We start from the raw sequence: 17,834 nt of genomic DNA on the forward strand, positions 1-17,834 counted from the left end.
TTTGGAGCTACTACAAGTGAAGTTGCTATGACCATTCATGTACAAATCTTTGTGTAGTCATATGTTTTAGATGCTCTTGGGTAAATGCCTAGGAGTGAAATGCCTGGATCATATGGTAAGTGTACATTTCACTTTTTTAAAGCAATTGCTACTGTTTTCTAAAGTGGTTGAATCATTTCATATTCCCAACCACCACTGTATGAGAGTTCAATTGTTCCCCATCCTTGCCAACACTTGGCATGTCAGTCTTTTTAATTTTAGATATTCTGATGGGTGTGTGATAGTAATTATGAGACAACATACTGAACGGGAGAAGATATTCACTAATGATACATTTGATAAAAGGTTAATATCCTAAATTTAGAAAGACTATTTTGGGTATAGACATATGAAAAAATGCTCAACGTCACTAATCATCAGATGCAAATTAAAACTACAATAAGCCCTCGCCAGTTTGGTTCAGTGGATAGAGCATTGGCCTTCAGACTGAAGGGTCCTGGGTTCAATTCCGGTCAAGGGCACGTACCTTGGTTGCAAGCTTGATCGCTGGCCTTGGCTGTGTGGTACATGTGGGAGGCAACCAATTGATGTGTCTCTCTCACATCAATGTTTTTCTCTCTGTCTCTCCCCGTCCCTTCCACTCTCTCTAAAACATCAATGGAAAAGTATCCTCAGGTTAAGGATTAACAACAAAAAAAAAACACAACACAATGAGATATCATCTCACACCTGTCAGAATGGCTATCATCAATTAATCAAACAAGTGTGGCGACAATGTAGACAAAAGGGAACCCTCATGCACTGTTGGTGGGACTGTAGACTGGTGCAGCCACTGTGGAAAACAGTCTGAGAGTTTCCTCAAAAAATTAAAAATGGAACTGCCTTATGACCCAGCGATCCCACTTCTGGGAATATATCTGAATAAACCCAAAAAACTAATTCAAAAGAATATATGCATTCCATTTGATCCCAGTGATCCCACTTCTGGGAATATATCCTAAAAGCCACAAAACACCAATCAGAAAGAATATATGCACCCCTATGTTCATAGCAGCGTTATTTACAATAGCTAAGATTTGGAAACAGCCCAAGTACCCATCAGTAGTTGAATAGATTAAAAAACTGTGGGACATTTATACAATGGAATACTACGCAGCTGTTTTTAAAAAAAAGAGGGATCTCTTACCCTTTGTGTCAGCATGGATGGACTTGGAGACTACTAGTATTATGCCAAGTGAAAGAAGCCAATCTGAGAAAGATAAGTATCACAGGATCTCACTTATTTGTGGAATCTAACGAACAAAATGAATTGACCAACAAAATAAGACCCGAAGCATGGAGGCATGGAACAGACTGACATACTTAGGTGTGGGGATTGGGGGGGACGAGAACAGATAAATCAAAGAACTTAGATACTTATATGCATAGCCCATGGACACAGGCAATAGGGGGGTAAAGGCCTGGCTGGGGGAGGGGATTAAGGGGGGAGAGTGGGAGACATCTGTAATACTATCAACAATAAACAAATATATTTTAAAAAAGAATATATGCACCCTCATGTTCACTGCAGTGTTATTTTAAATAGTCAGGATTTGGAAGCAACCCAAGTGCCCAATAACAGACAAGTAGATAAAACAATTGTGGTATCCAATGAAATATTATTTGGCCACAAAAAAAGAATGAAATCTTACAATTTGCGATATTATGGATGGACCTAGAGGGTGTAATGCTGAGTTAAATAAGTCAAACACAGACAAATACCTTGTGATTTCATTTAGATGTGGAATCTAAAGAGCAAAATAAATGAATAAACAAAATAGAAACAGACTCATAGATACAGAGAACAGAGTGATGGTTACCAGAGGACAAGGGGGCTGGGAGGTGGATCAAAAAAAGGGATTTAAAAGTACAAATTGGTAGTTCCAAATAGTCACAGGGATATAAAGTACAACCAAGGGAATATAGTCAATAATATTGAAAGAACTATGTATGGTGCCCGGTGGGTACTGGAAATACCAGGGGAACATTGTAAAGTATATGATTGTCTAACCACCATGCCTATATACCTAAAACTACTACAAAATAATACTTAATGTTAACTGTAATTGAAAAATAAAATTTTAATTAAAAATAGTATTTCTTTGTGGTGTTAGCATTTTCCTAATGATTAATAATACTGAGATTCTTTTTATGTGCTTACTTGCCATCAGTATATCTTCTTTAGGTAAGATATCTTTCCAAATACTTGATCTACTTGTTAATTGGATTATTGTTTCCTCCCTCCCTCCCTCCCTCCCTCCTTCCATTATCCTCACCCGAGAATGTTTTATTGATATGTGTGTGTGTGTGTGTGTATATGTGTGTGTGTGTATATATATATATATATATTTGTGTTAATCCTCACCCAAGGATATTTTTTCCATTGATTTTTAGGGAGAGTGAAAGGGAGAAAGGGAGGGGAGAGGGAGAGGGGAGGGGAGGGGGAAAGGGAGAGGGAGAGGGAGAGGGAGAGGGAGAGGGAAAGAAATAGATCAACATCAATGTGAGGATATGAGAGAGAAACATACATTGGTTGCCTCCTATACGCACCCCGACCGAGATAAAACCTGCAAACTAGGTATGTGCCCTGACAAGGAGTTGAACCAACAACCCTTTGGTGTACGGGATGACGCTCCAACCAAAGGAGCCACCCAGCCATGGCAGACTGTTTGTTTTCTTAATATTGAATTCTGTCCCTCACATATTCTGGACATAAGCCTTTTATAAGATAAGTGATTTGAAAGTATTTTTTTCCCAGTCTATGGATGATCTACTCATTCTCTTAACAGTGTGTCTTGAAGAACAGAAGTTCTTATTTTTGATAAGATCAATGTATTAACTTTTACTTTCATGGATAATGTTTCTGGTGTCATTTTTGCCTAACCCAAGTTCAAAACTATTTTTATTTTCTACAGAAGTTATTAACAAATATTTATTCATTATTAATTAGTTTTCCTGATCTTTTCTTGATCAAAGGTTGTTAATACTGAACCCTACATAGTGGTGTTACATAAACAATCTTTATTTTACATATTTTTGGCTTTCACCCTCAACATCATGCTATGCTACAAACACCATACAATAAATCCTTATTAAGTAAATTAACCCACAATGCGATATCCATTGCTATCACACAGATATAAAACTATACTTAATAACATGAGCCTTTTGTTCCTCTTGGAGAGTAATTATCCTATTTTTTCAGTGTAACTATTTTCACTTTAAATAAAATACAAGTGCTACTGATTGGATACCTGAGGAAAATCTCCAGCTGCTACTGATAATTTAACATAATTTTCTTGTGCTGTTGGACGTGTTGTGGGAAGAGCATGATGAGAATCTGTCTGCAACCCCAATTCTTTCAAACTCATTGGACCATGACTAGCACATGCATCTTCAAAACCACCACCTGTTATCAAATATTTAAACAAAAAGTTAAAATAAATTCTTTAATTTATCTTAGACACAGAATAAATAATTGGCTAAAATTATCAATATTTCTTACCTGCAGAATTAGAAGTAGTAACCAAACACCTGGTACCAAGCCTTTATTGCAATTAAAACCAAAGCTCACAGAGAATACAAAAAGTGCCTCTGTTCAAACAAATCTATTGAATATTCTAAGGTTCCAATCAACAAGTTGCTCATGCAGTCTAACCCAAACCCTAACATTTCAGCTTACCTTTTCTATCAGGAAAAGTCAATACAATATTTTCTAACCTAAAATATAGCCCTTAAAGCAAGGGATAATTTCTTGACTAGAAATTGCTTAGCTCTGTTCTGTAAATATTATTCTTCAAATGACTGAGTTCCTCTTTTCCTTATCCAAATGGCATCTCAATCAAATCAATAAAAAGAAGACAATAAGAGCTCTAGCCAGTTTTGCTCAGTGGATAGTGTTGGCCTGCAGACCAAAGGGTCCCAGGTTCAATTCCAGTCAAAGGCATGTACCTTGGTTGTATGCTCCTCCCTGGCCCGGGCCCTGCTTGGGACTTGTGCAGGAGGCAACCAATCAATGTGTTTCTCTCACATCGATGTTTCTCTCTGTCTTTCCCTCTCTCTTCCACTCTCTCTAAAAAGATCAATGGAAAAATATCCTTGAGTGAGGATTAACAAAACAAAACAAAACAAAACACAGAAGACAATAAGAGCAATAAAAGATATTATTCATCTAATATCACTGTACATTTATATTACACTTAACTAGAGGCCCAGTGTACAAAATTCATGCACTCAAGAAAGTGGGCCTAAGCCAGAGGTGGGCAAACTTTTTGACTCGAGGGCCACAATGGGTTCTTAAACTGGACCGGAGGGCTGGAACAAAAGCATGGATGGAGTGTTTGTGTGAACTAATATAAATTCAAAGTAAACATCATTACATAAAAGGGTACGGTCTTTATTTTTTTTTAGTTTTATTCATTTAAAACGGGCCGGATCCGGCCCGCGGGCCATAGTTTGCCCACGGCTGGCCTAAGCCATAAGTCGGACATCCTTAGCACTGCTGTGGAGGTGGGTGAGGCTCCCGCCACCGCCGCTGCGCTTGCCAGCCATGAGCCCGGCTTCTGGCTGAGCAGCGTGCCCTGTGGGAGCGCACTGACCACCAGAGGGCAGCTCCTGCATTGAGCGTCTGCCCCCTGGTGGTCAGTGCACGTCATAGCAACTGGTTGTTCTGCCATTTGGTCAATTTGCATATTAGCCTTTTATTATATAGGATACTCTAAGCACTTTCATATATACTATCTCATTTAACTTGAATCTCAAAATCATTAAGTCAGGGAGGCAGGTCAGATAATATTATAACTGTCTTTCACTGAGAAAGCTAAGGCTCAGGAAAGTTAACTGTCCAAAACTCAGAGAGCTAGTAAAAGGTACAAAGAAATTAAAATCCCCATCTTCCAACTCCTAGTCACTATTCTTTATTTCACATTTTTGCTAAAATATTTCCAAGAATCTGGCTTTTGCTTAATAATGGCCATCTTTTAAATACAGCACAGTATAATTTATTTCATTTTAATTAATTGAAATACAGGGTGAGGCAAAAATCTATATATATATAACCCTAATATGCAAATAGACCAAACATTGGATCAACCAAACAACCAGTTGCTATGACATGTGCTGACCACCAGGGAGCGTGCATGGAACATGGCAGGTGTCGGCAGCAGTGGGATGATGGAGCAGGTGAGCGGAGGTGCCAGACCAAGGCTGGGCGCTAGTCGCTGTCATCAGGACGGGCCTCTGGTGGTTATTGAAAATTCTTTGCTTCCACATGCCATGGTTCTGCCAGCACTCATATCTGCTGCTGGCGCCCACCCTGTTTGCACTGGCTACCAGTGTCTGGTGCCAGTCCCAATCGCCCCTCAGGGCTTCTCCACCTCCCCCTGCTCCTGAGGGACAATTGGGGCCGGCAGCCACCTCTCGCACCCGCTGCCAGTGCCCAGCACTGTGCCTGATCACTCGGCGCCATCAGGGGGTGTGAGTGGCAGCTGCTGGCCCCTATTGTCCCTGAGAACTTCTCCACCTCCCCCTGCTCCTGAGGGGTGATCGAGACAGAAGCTGCTGCTTGCACCTGTGAGTGGGGCCAGTGCCGTCAGCACATGGGAGCGGTGGCAGCGGGAGCAGGGCTGCCGGCAGGGAGAGGACTGGGGTCCACAGTGGGAGGGGCCGGGCGGGGGCACAGAGGGTGGTACAAGACCCTCTCCTGTGCCCACCACAGCCTTGCGGACAACAGTTCCTTTCAAGGTGCACGAATTCGTGCACTGGGCCCCTAGTAGGTTTATAATTGTGAATACGTGAAACAGAATTTATTCTTGTGTTACTTATTAGTTACTGTATTATTTTCCATACGGACAACTGTAAACCTACTTTTGTCCCAACCTGTAGACATGAAGCATTATATACAGTAAACTGTTTTAAATGAAATAATATTTTAAAGACCACATAGATATTTTCCATTTAAAGGTAGCCTTTTCACAATTTCTTAGGTTTAGCAAACAATCACCCTCTGATACTTTGTTAATATTCTTAGGTGAATTTTGCATAAAGCAAAATACATACAATGAGTCTTATCTTTCTGATATTCAATCTGTACAAAAAAATTTCTCAACATTATTACCTGTTTTATTTTTATTTAATTATCTAGAATAACATAAGATTAACTTAAATAATGGTAATAATACCCATTATTTAGAGTAATTATTGTTCCCAGCCTTATATGAGCCCCTTTTACCCGTCATGCTTTTTTCTATTCTTATGTCACTTTTCCAACACTTTCTTAAGACTAGCAAATGACTTAAGATAAAATAATTAGCATATATAATGTTAAAAGAAAAGAGATTAAAAACTATGTGCTGATCATATGGTTATATACTAAGAAACTCTAGTGAGGGAGGGGGGAAACTATTAGAATTAATAAGAGAATTTGATAATGTGACTGGATAGTAGATAAATATGTAAAAATCATTGGTTTTTCTCTATATTATAGCAATACAAACATAAAAATGGAAAAATAATTCTTTACTATTGTGACCAGAACTATAAAATAATCTATATATGTAAAGAGGTGATATACAAATTAGGTGGGATGCCGTAACAGTCACAACCAGCTCAGGAAGAGGCTGCGCGCCCAGATGGGGGGGAGGAGACTTCGAGCCGCCCCCAGCCCCAGCGGCCAGAGCAGAGACACAACACACAGGGGGGCCTGCCCCCACTGGGAGACAGTGCGCCAGCAGTCCCACCTCTGCACGTGAGCTGCAGAGGAAACACCTTTCCTTACCACTCATTGGCTAAGCTCCCTGTACGCCACTGGTAATGTTCTTGGTAACTTGGGTAATAAGAATCCAAGAAGGTGATCTAGGGTTTTTCCATCTCACTCCTGGAGAAAAAAACGAAGGTCTGCTGCTGGAGGGCTAATAAATGTCATATCCTGCCCTACCCGGTTTGACTAAGTGGATAGAGCCTCGGCCTGCGTACCGCAGGGCCCGGGTTTGATTCTGATCAAGGGCATGTACCTAGGTTGCAGGCTCCTCCCTGGCCAAGGCCCAGGTCAGGGCTCATGCAGGAAGCAACCAATCGAAGTGTCCCTCTCACATTGATGTTTCTCTCCGTCTTTCCTTCTCTCTTCCACGCTCTCTAAAAATCAATGGAAAAATATTCTCAGGTGAGGATAAAAAAAAAAAAAAGAAATGTCATATCCTATGAAAGAGACATCTTGAAAATGCCTAAAGAAAGTTGTCATTTTTTCATGGTGAAGGGACTGCTGGAGTCCGTGTTGATGAAAACACCTTGGTGGCTGCAGCAGCCGGCAGTGGCAGCAGCAGCAGGGTGATGGGGTGGCACCTTCCCCTGATCAGCCAGTTGCCTCCCGAGCCATCAGTAGGACATCCCCTGAGGGCTCCCAGACTGTGAGAAGGGGCAGACTGGGCTGAGGGAACCCTCCGCCAGTGCACAAATTTCGTGCACTGGGCCTCTAGTTAAGAATAAAATTATTTAAAAGGCATAGAACCCATATGAAGACAATTACAAAATTTTATGGAAGAACACAAAATAACAACTGAACAAATAGTAAAATATACCATAAGAATGTCAATTTTCCCAATATTAATATGTAAATTAGTACAATTCCAATTAGGTTGATTTTTTATTTTAAAAAATTTAGAGTTTATATGGAAGAATAAATGCCTGAGAATTGTCAAGAAAAGTATAAAAAATTATGTTAAAAAGGGAAACTTGCCCTATCAGATAATCAAAATGTGTCATAAAAACATAATAGTGGAATATATTTTAGATCATAAAGAATGTTTTAGATCTAGAAAAAAGAATCCAGAAAAATATTCCTACATCTATGGGCATTTAATATAAAAACTGGTTAATATTTTCATTCAGGAGGAGAAAAATAGCTTACATAATAATTGATGCTGACACGACTGGCTATTTATCTGGAGGAAAATCACATTGAACTTCTACCTTACATCATTGGCAAAAATAAATTCCAAATAGACTTAAATATATATACTAAATAATGGAAATCTTTTTTAAAAAATCTAGGAGACTATAGGCATAAGCTTGTGTTAGGGGAAACCTAACCGAGCCATGAAAACACAAAAAAATATAAAAAACAAATAACTATACAAAAAAAATCATAAATTATATGGCAAAGAAAGATCACAAATAATGCCAACAAAGCATATATTTCGAAAAAGGAATTTGTAATACAGATGAAAGAAAACATGTAAACTATAGAAAAGTTACAAAAAATTTTAGAATCTAATGTATGGGGAAAGATCTTAAGTAATTCATAGAAGAGCAAATCCACATGGCCAGCAAACATGAAAAGACATATAAACTCACCAGCAGTCAGAAACATATATTTATATCTCAAGTAACACAAATAAAAAGAGTAAAAAACACAATTTCTGGAAGAGATTAAGGAAAAAGTTTCTAATAAATTACAGATAAAAATAAATTTGTTTGATTTTAAGACAGCAACTTGGCATATCTATTTTAAAATTAAAAATATATTTGCCCTTGGGCCCAGTAACTATTCCTGGGAAACTATTCCATAAACATAAAATGCAACAATATGTTAGGATACATGTCTATGGATATATACTCTAACATTATTCATAGTGGGGAGAAATGCTAATAAAATACATATCCATCAACAGAGCAATGACTGAATAAATTATTGAAAATCCACATTAACATGCTTTTTGCAATTATTTAAAAGACTGAACTTAAGCAATATCAGTTGACCTGAAGTAATTTCCACAGAGTTTACTGAGTAAAAACAAAATACATGCAAGGGAGCAGGATATGACCTCAACTTGTAAGATAACCACACACACACACACACACACACATCTTACGTACCTATCATATATGTCATACTTGTGTGTATGTGTATAATTATATATATATGTGTTAGGAAGAAGATAAGTTTACATATCAGAATCTTAACATGAGTTACCTAAGCTGTGACAGGAAAAAAATGTGAGGAGAGTGGATGGAGGGCATTAAAAAAAGTCTGCAATTTAAAGTAACATGTGATATAATTACATTTTGTTTTTATGTAAAATTTTATGTGGATAATATATGGGTATAAAGAAAAAATCAATTAAAAGGACACAAAGTACTACATGCTGATAAAAGAAAAAAACTAAATGTAGAAACCCAGAAAGTAATATAATCAAACATTTCCCCGAACGCATTAAAAGTACATAATAGCTTTCAGCTTATACAACACCCTCTCATTTAGCATACGTTTACTGACTATGCAATAGGCGCTTCATACTCTGCTAGTGACAGGGATATGACAGTGAGCAAGATAAAGTCTTTACCCTCAAGTGAGATTACAAATCAGTGTGATAAGAGTAACATTAGGCCGGGGACATTAGAAGACTATACAGAGAACACATGGTGGGTCTCCAACCCAGAGATAAGGGGTCAGGAAAGAGTTTCATGACAGGAATAACAAAAATGCTGAATTTACAGTGTCATTTCTAAAAAGTATGGGGGGGTGAGTGTTGAGGTGAAAGAGGGCATAAATGGTGATGAGAAAAATAACATATACACATTACTACAGCATTTTAAAATTCAAAAAATAAAATAAAAAGTATGCTCATTGAGTGTGGGTGTCCTGTTGGTATAATTTAAGTTTTACACATTAAACTTTGTAAGAGAGATGCTTCAAGTATTATTTCACTCAAGCCAAATTTATTAAGTTCATCATAACTTGCAATCCCTATTCTCACTTTTCTAGAATTTCATTGTTATGACAAAGCAACATGGTAGACTTTCAGAGAAGACTAAGTCCACTTGAAACTGCCAGTGCCAGCAGCAGCTTTGGGTCTGGCATGTCCAGTAGATTATTCCAAACCCTAAGGCACCTCAAATTCCACTCATCCTAAAACCCCACTTGTGGGAAACTGTTTATTGCCTTCACTATCTGATAAGCGTAGACAGAGAAACCGCCCCCCCCCCCCGCCCCCCCAAGGCTGGGTGCCTTTGAAGCCCTAGCAAAGGTCGGAGCTAGGTGCCACCTCTGTTTGTCCAGACAGTGGTAGCTGAAACTACTCCCCCATTTATTATTATGTAAATCCTTGCTGATGGGCTAGTCTGCCTGTTCATGGGGGGTCGCCTGCCTAAGGGCTATGTTATGGGTGCATCCCAGATCAATAAAAGCTTGGTGAGGCCTGAGCACGGGTGGAAGTCCTTCCCCTTGAGTTGGACTTGCTCGCCTGGTCCCCCAATATTTACAATTATCTCTTGTCTTTTCATTTTCATTTGTGTGCGGCTCTGCTTCCAGTTCCTGCACCCTGATCCACGCGGGACGTGGGAAGGAAACACTCAACACCCACTCATCCTATTTCTTCCTAAATCTGTCCTTCCTCCATATTTCCTTTCTCTCTGTGAATGAAAATACCATCTATCCAATCATTCTAGCCAGAAACTCAGATTTCTTAGAATTGTCCATTTTCTTCCTCAATTGTCACTCAAATCTCCCTTTTTATATACACCCCTGCTGCTAAATAGTCTCACTATGTTTCCTTTAATAGCTGTCTAATCAGGCTTCTTGCCTCCAGTCTTAATCCTCTCCAATCTATCCATCACATGGCACCTCAGATGATCTTGCTAAATAAAAGGAGAATATGATTAAATCACTCATTTACTTATAATCCTTCATGGATTATAAAACATTAAGAATTGGTAGAAATTCAAGACTGAATTTTCCACGGGAATAGAGTAAGATTGGCACTATTTTCCATTTTGCACACAAATGGTTCCCTACCATCTTAGAGTAAATCTAGAAACTACTTGATATGTTACTCGGGGTTTTTAGGACCTGGTTTCCATTCACTGCTCCAATCCCATTGAACCCTAAACTTTAATTAATTGATAAAGACAGATTTCCCTAAGTCTTCCTATTTTTCGACTTTATTCCCTTGTCTCATTGCATATTCTGCCTGAAAGGTTGCTTTTCAGTTACCACATGGCAAACATCTACTCATCTTAGAGAGCTCATTTCAGGTAAGCCTCCCCTCCTGTATGAGGTCTTCCACAGGTACAATGGACCTGTACCCCCATCCCAGATGGACTTCTTTACAATAATACAATCATGTATGGCATGTTCTTGCCTTCTCATCTACTACCTCTACTAGAGAAAAAAAACTCATTATGGGCAGAGCCTTACCAGGCTTTGTATTCCTAGCACCTAGAATGTGCTTAGAGAATAGCAAGCACTCAAAGGATATTTTCTGAATGAATAAGTAAATGAACAAACTGGAACACGCTCATCATACTGCCCCATCTTGCTAATTCTCTAAGATTCCATTTCACACTGGCTCGTGTGGAAACCTCTGAGTTACCACGTGTGGCTGAGTTCCTCCTCTGTGCTCACAGCAGTCTGTGTTATCATACCAGTCACACAATATTATAATTGTCGTCTTTCTTGTATTTCTCCTCTACTAATTTGTAAACTTCCTTGAGAGCACATGTCTACCATCTCTGTACTTCAAGTGCCAAATACAGTACTAATATAGTACCAGGTATACAGCAGATATTCAATATAAGTTTTCTGAGTAAATAAAGAACTACAATTGGTAGTAAAATCCAAGAGTCTTCACAACTTGTTCAAAATACAGTTTACATTTTAGGATTCCCAAGGTAACTCTTCAAAGTTTATTTTGCATCTTTTTGTTTCTCAACCCAAAAGTCTCATAATTAGAAATAGTGGTAGAGGACTATGGACTGCAAATAGGACACTTTATGAAAACGAGCAGAAATGGGAAGAAGCAAAGTAAAAACAAATGAGATGCTATAAGCAAAGTTATTAAAAATTGACATAAAAGGCATGAGATTTGCCACCAGCAGAAATGATGATTCTCAGGATTCATTCTTCTATAGTAACCATTATGTAACAAATACTCAAAACAAATGAACTCTATAGGCACATTCCTTTTAGGCAACTGTGGATAGTTTCTGGTTCTATTAAATACATATGAGAAGGTATTTTTACACACTCCAGGTATTATTAACGAGAGTCACACTGATCATGTGCCAAGCACTGTGCTAATGGCTTCATATGCATTGTCACTTACTACCCCTAATAAATTTATTCTGTGGATACTATTTACAGTAACCACCATCCAAGATGCCCCCTGGTCCGTGCTGCTGGTATTTGCGATTTATGTCGTCCCCTTCTGTGTTATTCTAGGACTAATCTGTGTTATTGCTAGAATATGCCATAAGCAATGGCATGTCACTTCTGAGACTGTAAGAGACATTGTAGTTTCCATCTTGTTTGCTCACTTTCTCTCAGATCATCCAGTCTAGGGGAAGCCGGCTTCTGTGTCATGAGCAGCTCTACAGAAAGGTTCCTGTAGTGAGGAACTGAGGCCTCTTGCAGCAGCCTCGAGTGAGTGAGCTTGGAAAACGGATCCTCCACCCCAACTGAAGCCTTCGGATGACCTCAGCGCCAGCCAACAGCTTGACTGCAACCTCATGAGAGATCCTGAGATCCACCCAAGCCCCTCCCAGGTTCATGCTTTCAGAATTGTGTGAGATAATACTGTACATGTTTGCTCTTCAGCGGCTAAACTTTGAGGTAATACATTACATAGCAATAGATAACTAATACACTAATATTACCCCCAATCTGATAGATGAAGAAACCTGGGCTCAGTGATATTAAGTTATTTGCCATGAAATACACAGAGCTAGAATTCAAACTGATATCTGAAACGCCAAAAGCTCCAATTCTTAGTCATTCTGCTATAATGCCTCATCTCTATGCTCAATCCTATGTTATGCCACATTACTTACTATTTTTTCCAATTAATTTAAACAAACAGTTTAATAGTGTACCTGTAGGTACACTGTACTGTAGATAATCTGCTAGATGATACCACAGGTACAAGGAAGGTCTGAATGGAAGATGCTCTCGCAGATTTTATTCTAGAACAATTGAACAAGCACCTAGCTCTCAAATACCTATCATCTCTCAAGTGATCTTCCAGAGCCATCTAGTGTCAATTCTGCTTAATTGCAATCCACATAGATAGGATAAAAATGTCACCATTTATGTTTTTTTATCGTACTAATTTTGAATCCAATTTTAAAAGAACATAAAACATTTAATGCTCTCTATGTGCACAAAATGATAATTCCAAGGAAGACTGTCTTGAATTTCTTCAAATAGAATGTGTTCACTCAATATAAAACAGAAACTTTACTCTACTCCAATGTTTTTCTAACTCCAGGCCTTTCCCTTTCCCTTTAAGAAATCCTTTCAGATTTCTAGAAAATATGCATACCTCCAGAAGTTTCTTCACTTAAGAGAATGCATGAATGGGAATGGAAAAATCGGTTAAATGAGAAACAGCTGATTCTCATTGATGCGAAGACTCCATGTTTGCAAATTCGCCTACTTGATGAAATTCAGTCGTCAACCAAAATCAATACTTGCAGCATTTTCACAGTCATATGTGGACATGCACAGAGAAGCGAAAAACCTGAACCACCCTACCTACCCTTCACCAGCTGAGGCTGAACACAGCGAAAGACGTTCGTTCCACTTTCTTATCTCAACTCTTCTACTATAAACAAGTGCCCTTTCTACTGTCTATTTAGTGACCTGTTTTTCACATTTATGTACATTTTGTTGGCTGATTCTGCTGTTTAAAACGGCCCCCAAGCAGAGTGCTAAAGTGCTCTCTAGCACTTAGTTAATGAGGCATCTAGCCATAGGCTAAGTGCAAGAAGGCTGTGATGAGCCTTACAGAAAAAAATATATATAAAATAAGCTTCGTTCACATGAGTTATAGTGCTGTTGGCTCTGAGTTCAATGTTAACAAACCAACAATATATATTAAATGTTTTTTTAAAAAAACACATATAAAACAAGGTGATGTATTGGTTAACTGACAAAAATGTTATGATCAGAGGTTAATAGGAAGCTAAATCTGTGTTTTCCCTAAGAGCAACAGTGTTCCTGGTGACTCTATAGAATTTAAGTCCTGCAGATAACGAGAATCAACTATGGTTGTGATTGGTGTTCTCTGTTCTATTCTTATCCCAAAGTGCTACAACAGAGAGTTTCATTAATGAAGTTCTAAAATAGTCCTGAGCACACTTAACACTGAGCCAGAAATTCATACAGCAAAAAGAGTGAATTTCTACAGTATTATCTAATTTAACCTGTCCTGAATAAAATCTGTTAGATCACAGCTTTGATGTGCTAGTAATACTCTTCCAGTATATGTTAAAAGAAATATGACTATTAAAAAATGTTTAAGTGTACATATACATATTACCAAAATTATCTCATGTACCACCCATCCAATGGTTCATGTACCAACTGATAAATGGATCACTTTTTGAGAAACACTGCTATATAAATAGAAAAAGTTGTTACCAAACTTTTCAATTATGAAGACCCTTTTTAGTAAAGGAATCTTGCAAGCCCCCACCTGAAAATAATTATGCTTATGTCAGCTCATATTAGGAACACTACTATGGATTATAATACAAATGGACCACAGTATTCGGTACAGAAACAGTACGGAAAAAGTACAATGGGATTCAAAGGGAATATTCTAACAGACGATACATCAAGCAGCAATATTTTGGTGTATACCTGTAACTGTGTCAAACTGCTGAGATAAAGGCTTAAGAGTACTTTTTTGATGCCAAGATTCTGCATTAGCGACAGGCTGTTGCTTGTAGACAGGATGTCCCAGTAAGTTCTCTGCTGCTGCTGTCAGCCTGGGCCTTTGTCTTTCACCCAGACTGCTTTCCAAGTCCTGTAAAAGGTAGAAACAATGGTTAAAACCATTATATTAAAATCAAGTCAAAACAGGAAATATTTGTCAGACACCATGTGTGATCCATACCACTTGACTACTTAAAGGTATTTTAGAAAGTGCTTATTACGCCACATACACCCTACATGAAAGACAAGTTTAAAAAGTTAGTTTAATGAGGCATCTAGCCATAGGCTTTCATTTTAATCCTATTTTTTTATGAAGTTAAATAACCATTATCTATGTTTCCAACCTTCAAATTAGATATCAATAAAACACTGAAAAATTTTATTATTTAAAACACTAAATACTGAAACATATATACTGTTCACAAAAGTTAAAATTAGAATAGAAAATTTATCTCTCATTCTTCATTAATAAAAATTGTTAGTATAAACTTTATAATTAAACAGCTGATGAGAATATACCTTAAATGATATAAAGATTATCCTCATATGTAAACAATTGCATTTTTATAAGTATGCCGATTAAAGAAGACTACCATATTTAATAAAGTTATTTCCCTGGGAAAGTATAAAAGTTAAAAAAGTACAAATATGTTTCTTTGTCAAATATATGAAATAAACAAAAAACATAAAAAACTAAGACTTCTATTTTCTTCCTGTATTAAAAATTAGATATCTAATCATTACACATTTTGTGCCTGGAGATATTCTAATTATTAAGTTTATTACTCAAGAGCTGAATAAAAATTCCAATATCTAAAAGCTCTCCAGTTTCTCGTTTAAAAGGAGATTAATTTTAACCAAGTGGGTTTTTTTTTACTAGACTATATGAAGAAATCACTACTGAAACATCTTTGATGACTCTATTGACTACAAATAAAACCTAACTTCTTAGCTCAGCATTCATGATTTTCTACAACTTGCCCTCATTCTTCTCTATGCATGTCTATCTCCCCTCACTCCCTAATCTGACTTTTTGTTAGGAACACCAATTCACTCACATCCTTTAAATAGAAAAGGATTGTTCTGCAATTAATATGAAATCCTTGAAGACTCTTAGGTTTAGAATGATGGCAGATACATTTTCTCTAGAAATTAATTAGAAATGTTTCACAGTGCCTATATTACTCTGCCACTACCATATAAAATTTTGTGCCAAATACACTACCTTTTCTATTTGAATCAATTTTTCTAGGGTACTTGTAATTGCCGACACCTTAGTACTCTATGACCCTACTGAAGATTTAGTTTGCCTATTCACAAAATGCTCTTGTGGCGTAAGTATGATTTTTGTATTATACTCAAAGCTTAGACTCATGTAATTCTAAGTTACATTGTCTGTAATCTACAGTAATTAATGTACCTAGCCCAACTACATAAATGTACAAATTGCTGTTTTGCCATGAGACTGCTCTTGCTGACCTGAAGCTCCCTTTGGGCAAGTAGTTATAAGCACAAAGAAAAGCCACTATTTTCTTAACAAAGCAATATTTTAACACATAAATATATCATTATTACAAACAAAACAAATACTTAATAGTTTTGTAGACATATGAAAATATGCCAAATGTCACTGTTCATAAGACTGGCAAAACTTAAGATTAAGTGCCGGCAACCAATTCCAGCATGTCATAATTTCAAGAGTTTCATCAAAAGGTTGATGAGACTTGGGGACTCAACAGGGTTAAGTCACACATGTAGTCACCTGTTGGGAATGACTAAAGGCATTTCCCCAAACCTGAATAGGAAACTGATTGTGGCTGCCAGACAGTTAAAGGGCATCTTAATCTACATGTTATTGCCTCCTACTGGCCAAACACCTGAACAGCTGTAGGCTAATTCCCCCAAACTGACAATGCTTCTGTACCCTTTGAAACCTTACCCTTTGAGGTGTATTATCTCCACCTTGCCTTAGGACAAATTGTGTTAATAAAAGCAAGGGTCCCAGACAAGGAGGGACTCTTTAGTTCCTTTAGCTGAAGGTCCTCTGACCCCCAATGCCTTTCAAAATTATATCTCATCTCCGGACTCTTTATTAGTCCCCGGATTCCTATGTCATCTACGCACAGCCCCTTCTCCAGATTCCTGAACCCTTCTTGATGTTGGGACAAGAACCCCGGCAATTAAGAACACCACATGTCATAATGAGAAGAGAGACTCATAGTAAGAAAGCAATGTATTAATACTTACTAAAATTATAAATGCTTGTACCTTTTGAATCAGCAATTCCACCCCCATTATCTGATCTACAGAAACAATTCCTCGTAAGTGAAAAAAGAATTTTCTTCTTATTGTAATTTGAATAGAAAAAAAGTGAAACCAATCTAAAAATCCTTCAACAGGATAATTAAATTATGGTATACCCTATGGTAGATTAAAAGAATATGGCAGATCATCAGAATTTATAGTTAACATTTTTAAAACAGGTTGCAGAATACTACATAAATATACCTCAGCATTTTACACATGCATGTGCACACATATGCACATGCTTAGATTCTTAGAAAAATATCTGGAAAGGATAAACTTCCCACTTCTGGGCCTCTGGCTTGGCCAGGACAGCATACTAACAAAGGCTGCCAAGCTCCCTATCCCCAAAAATGCCTTAGAGCAGTGGTCGGCAAACTGCGGCTCGCGAGCCACATGCGGCTCTTTGGCCCCTTGAGTGTAGCTCTTCCACAAAATACCACGTGCGGGCGCGCACGTACAGTGCGATTGAAACTTCATGGCCCATGCGCAGAAATCGGTTTTCGGCCTGGGCGAGTCTATTTTGAAGAAGTGGCGTTAGAAGAAGTGGGGGTTGGTTGGGCGCAGGCGGGACAGGAACAAGTATACAAGACGAGTGTGGATGGGAGAGTTGGAAGGGGTCGACCTCAGCGAACTGTACCTCAATCAGATTGAGGACGTTTTTAACAAAGGCCAGCTTAGGAGTACCCTAATTAAGTTCATAACAATGTACCTACCTATATAGTTTAAGTTTAAAAAATTTGGCTCTCAAAAGGAATTTCAATCATCGTACTGTTGATAT

General features: G+C 38.0%; 1 protein-coding gene across 8 annotated transcripts in view; it reads right to left on the minus strand.

The window, feature by feature from the left end:
• The window catches only part of KIAA0586 (KIAA0586 ortholog), a 98,685-nt gene that overhangs the window by 27,889 nt on the left and 52,962 nt on the right, over positions 1-17,834 (minus strand). For all 8 annotated transcript variants that reach the window (XM_070419066.1, XM_070419063.1, XM_070419068.1 and 5 more), the window contains 2 exons: positions 14,675-14,840; positions 3,294-3,448 (listed from right to left, as the gene is read on the minus strand). In XM_070419066.1, the coding sequence (XP_070275167.1) occupies positions 3,294-3,448; positions 14,675-14,840 (321 nt within the window). The remainder of the gene's footprint in view (positions 1-3,293; positions 3,449-14,674; positions 14,841-17,834) is intronic.

Source organism: Myotis yumanensis, unplaced genomic scaffold (assembly GCF_028538775.1).
Source record: "Myotis yumanensis isolate MYYU_CA2020_CCGP unplaced genomic scaffold, mMyoYum1.0.hap1 SCAF_1, whole genome shotgun sequence".
Lineage (NCBI taxonomy): Eukaryota > Metazoa > Chordata > Mammalia > Chiroptera > Vespertilionidae > Myotis > Myotis yumanensis.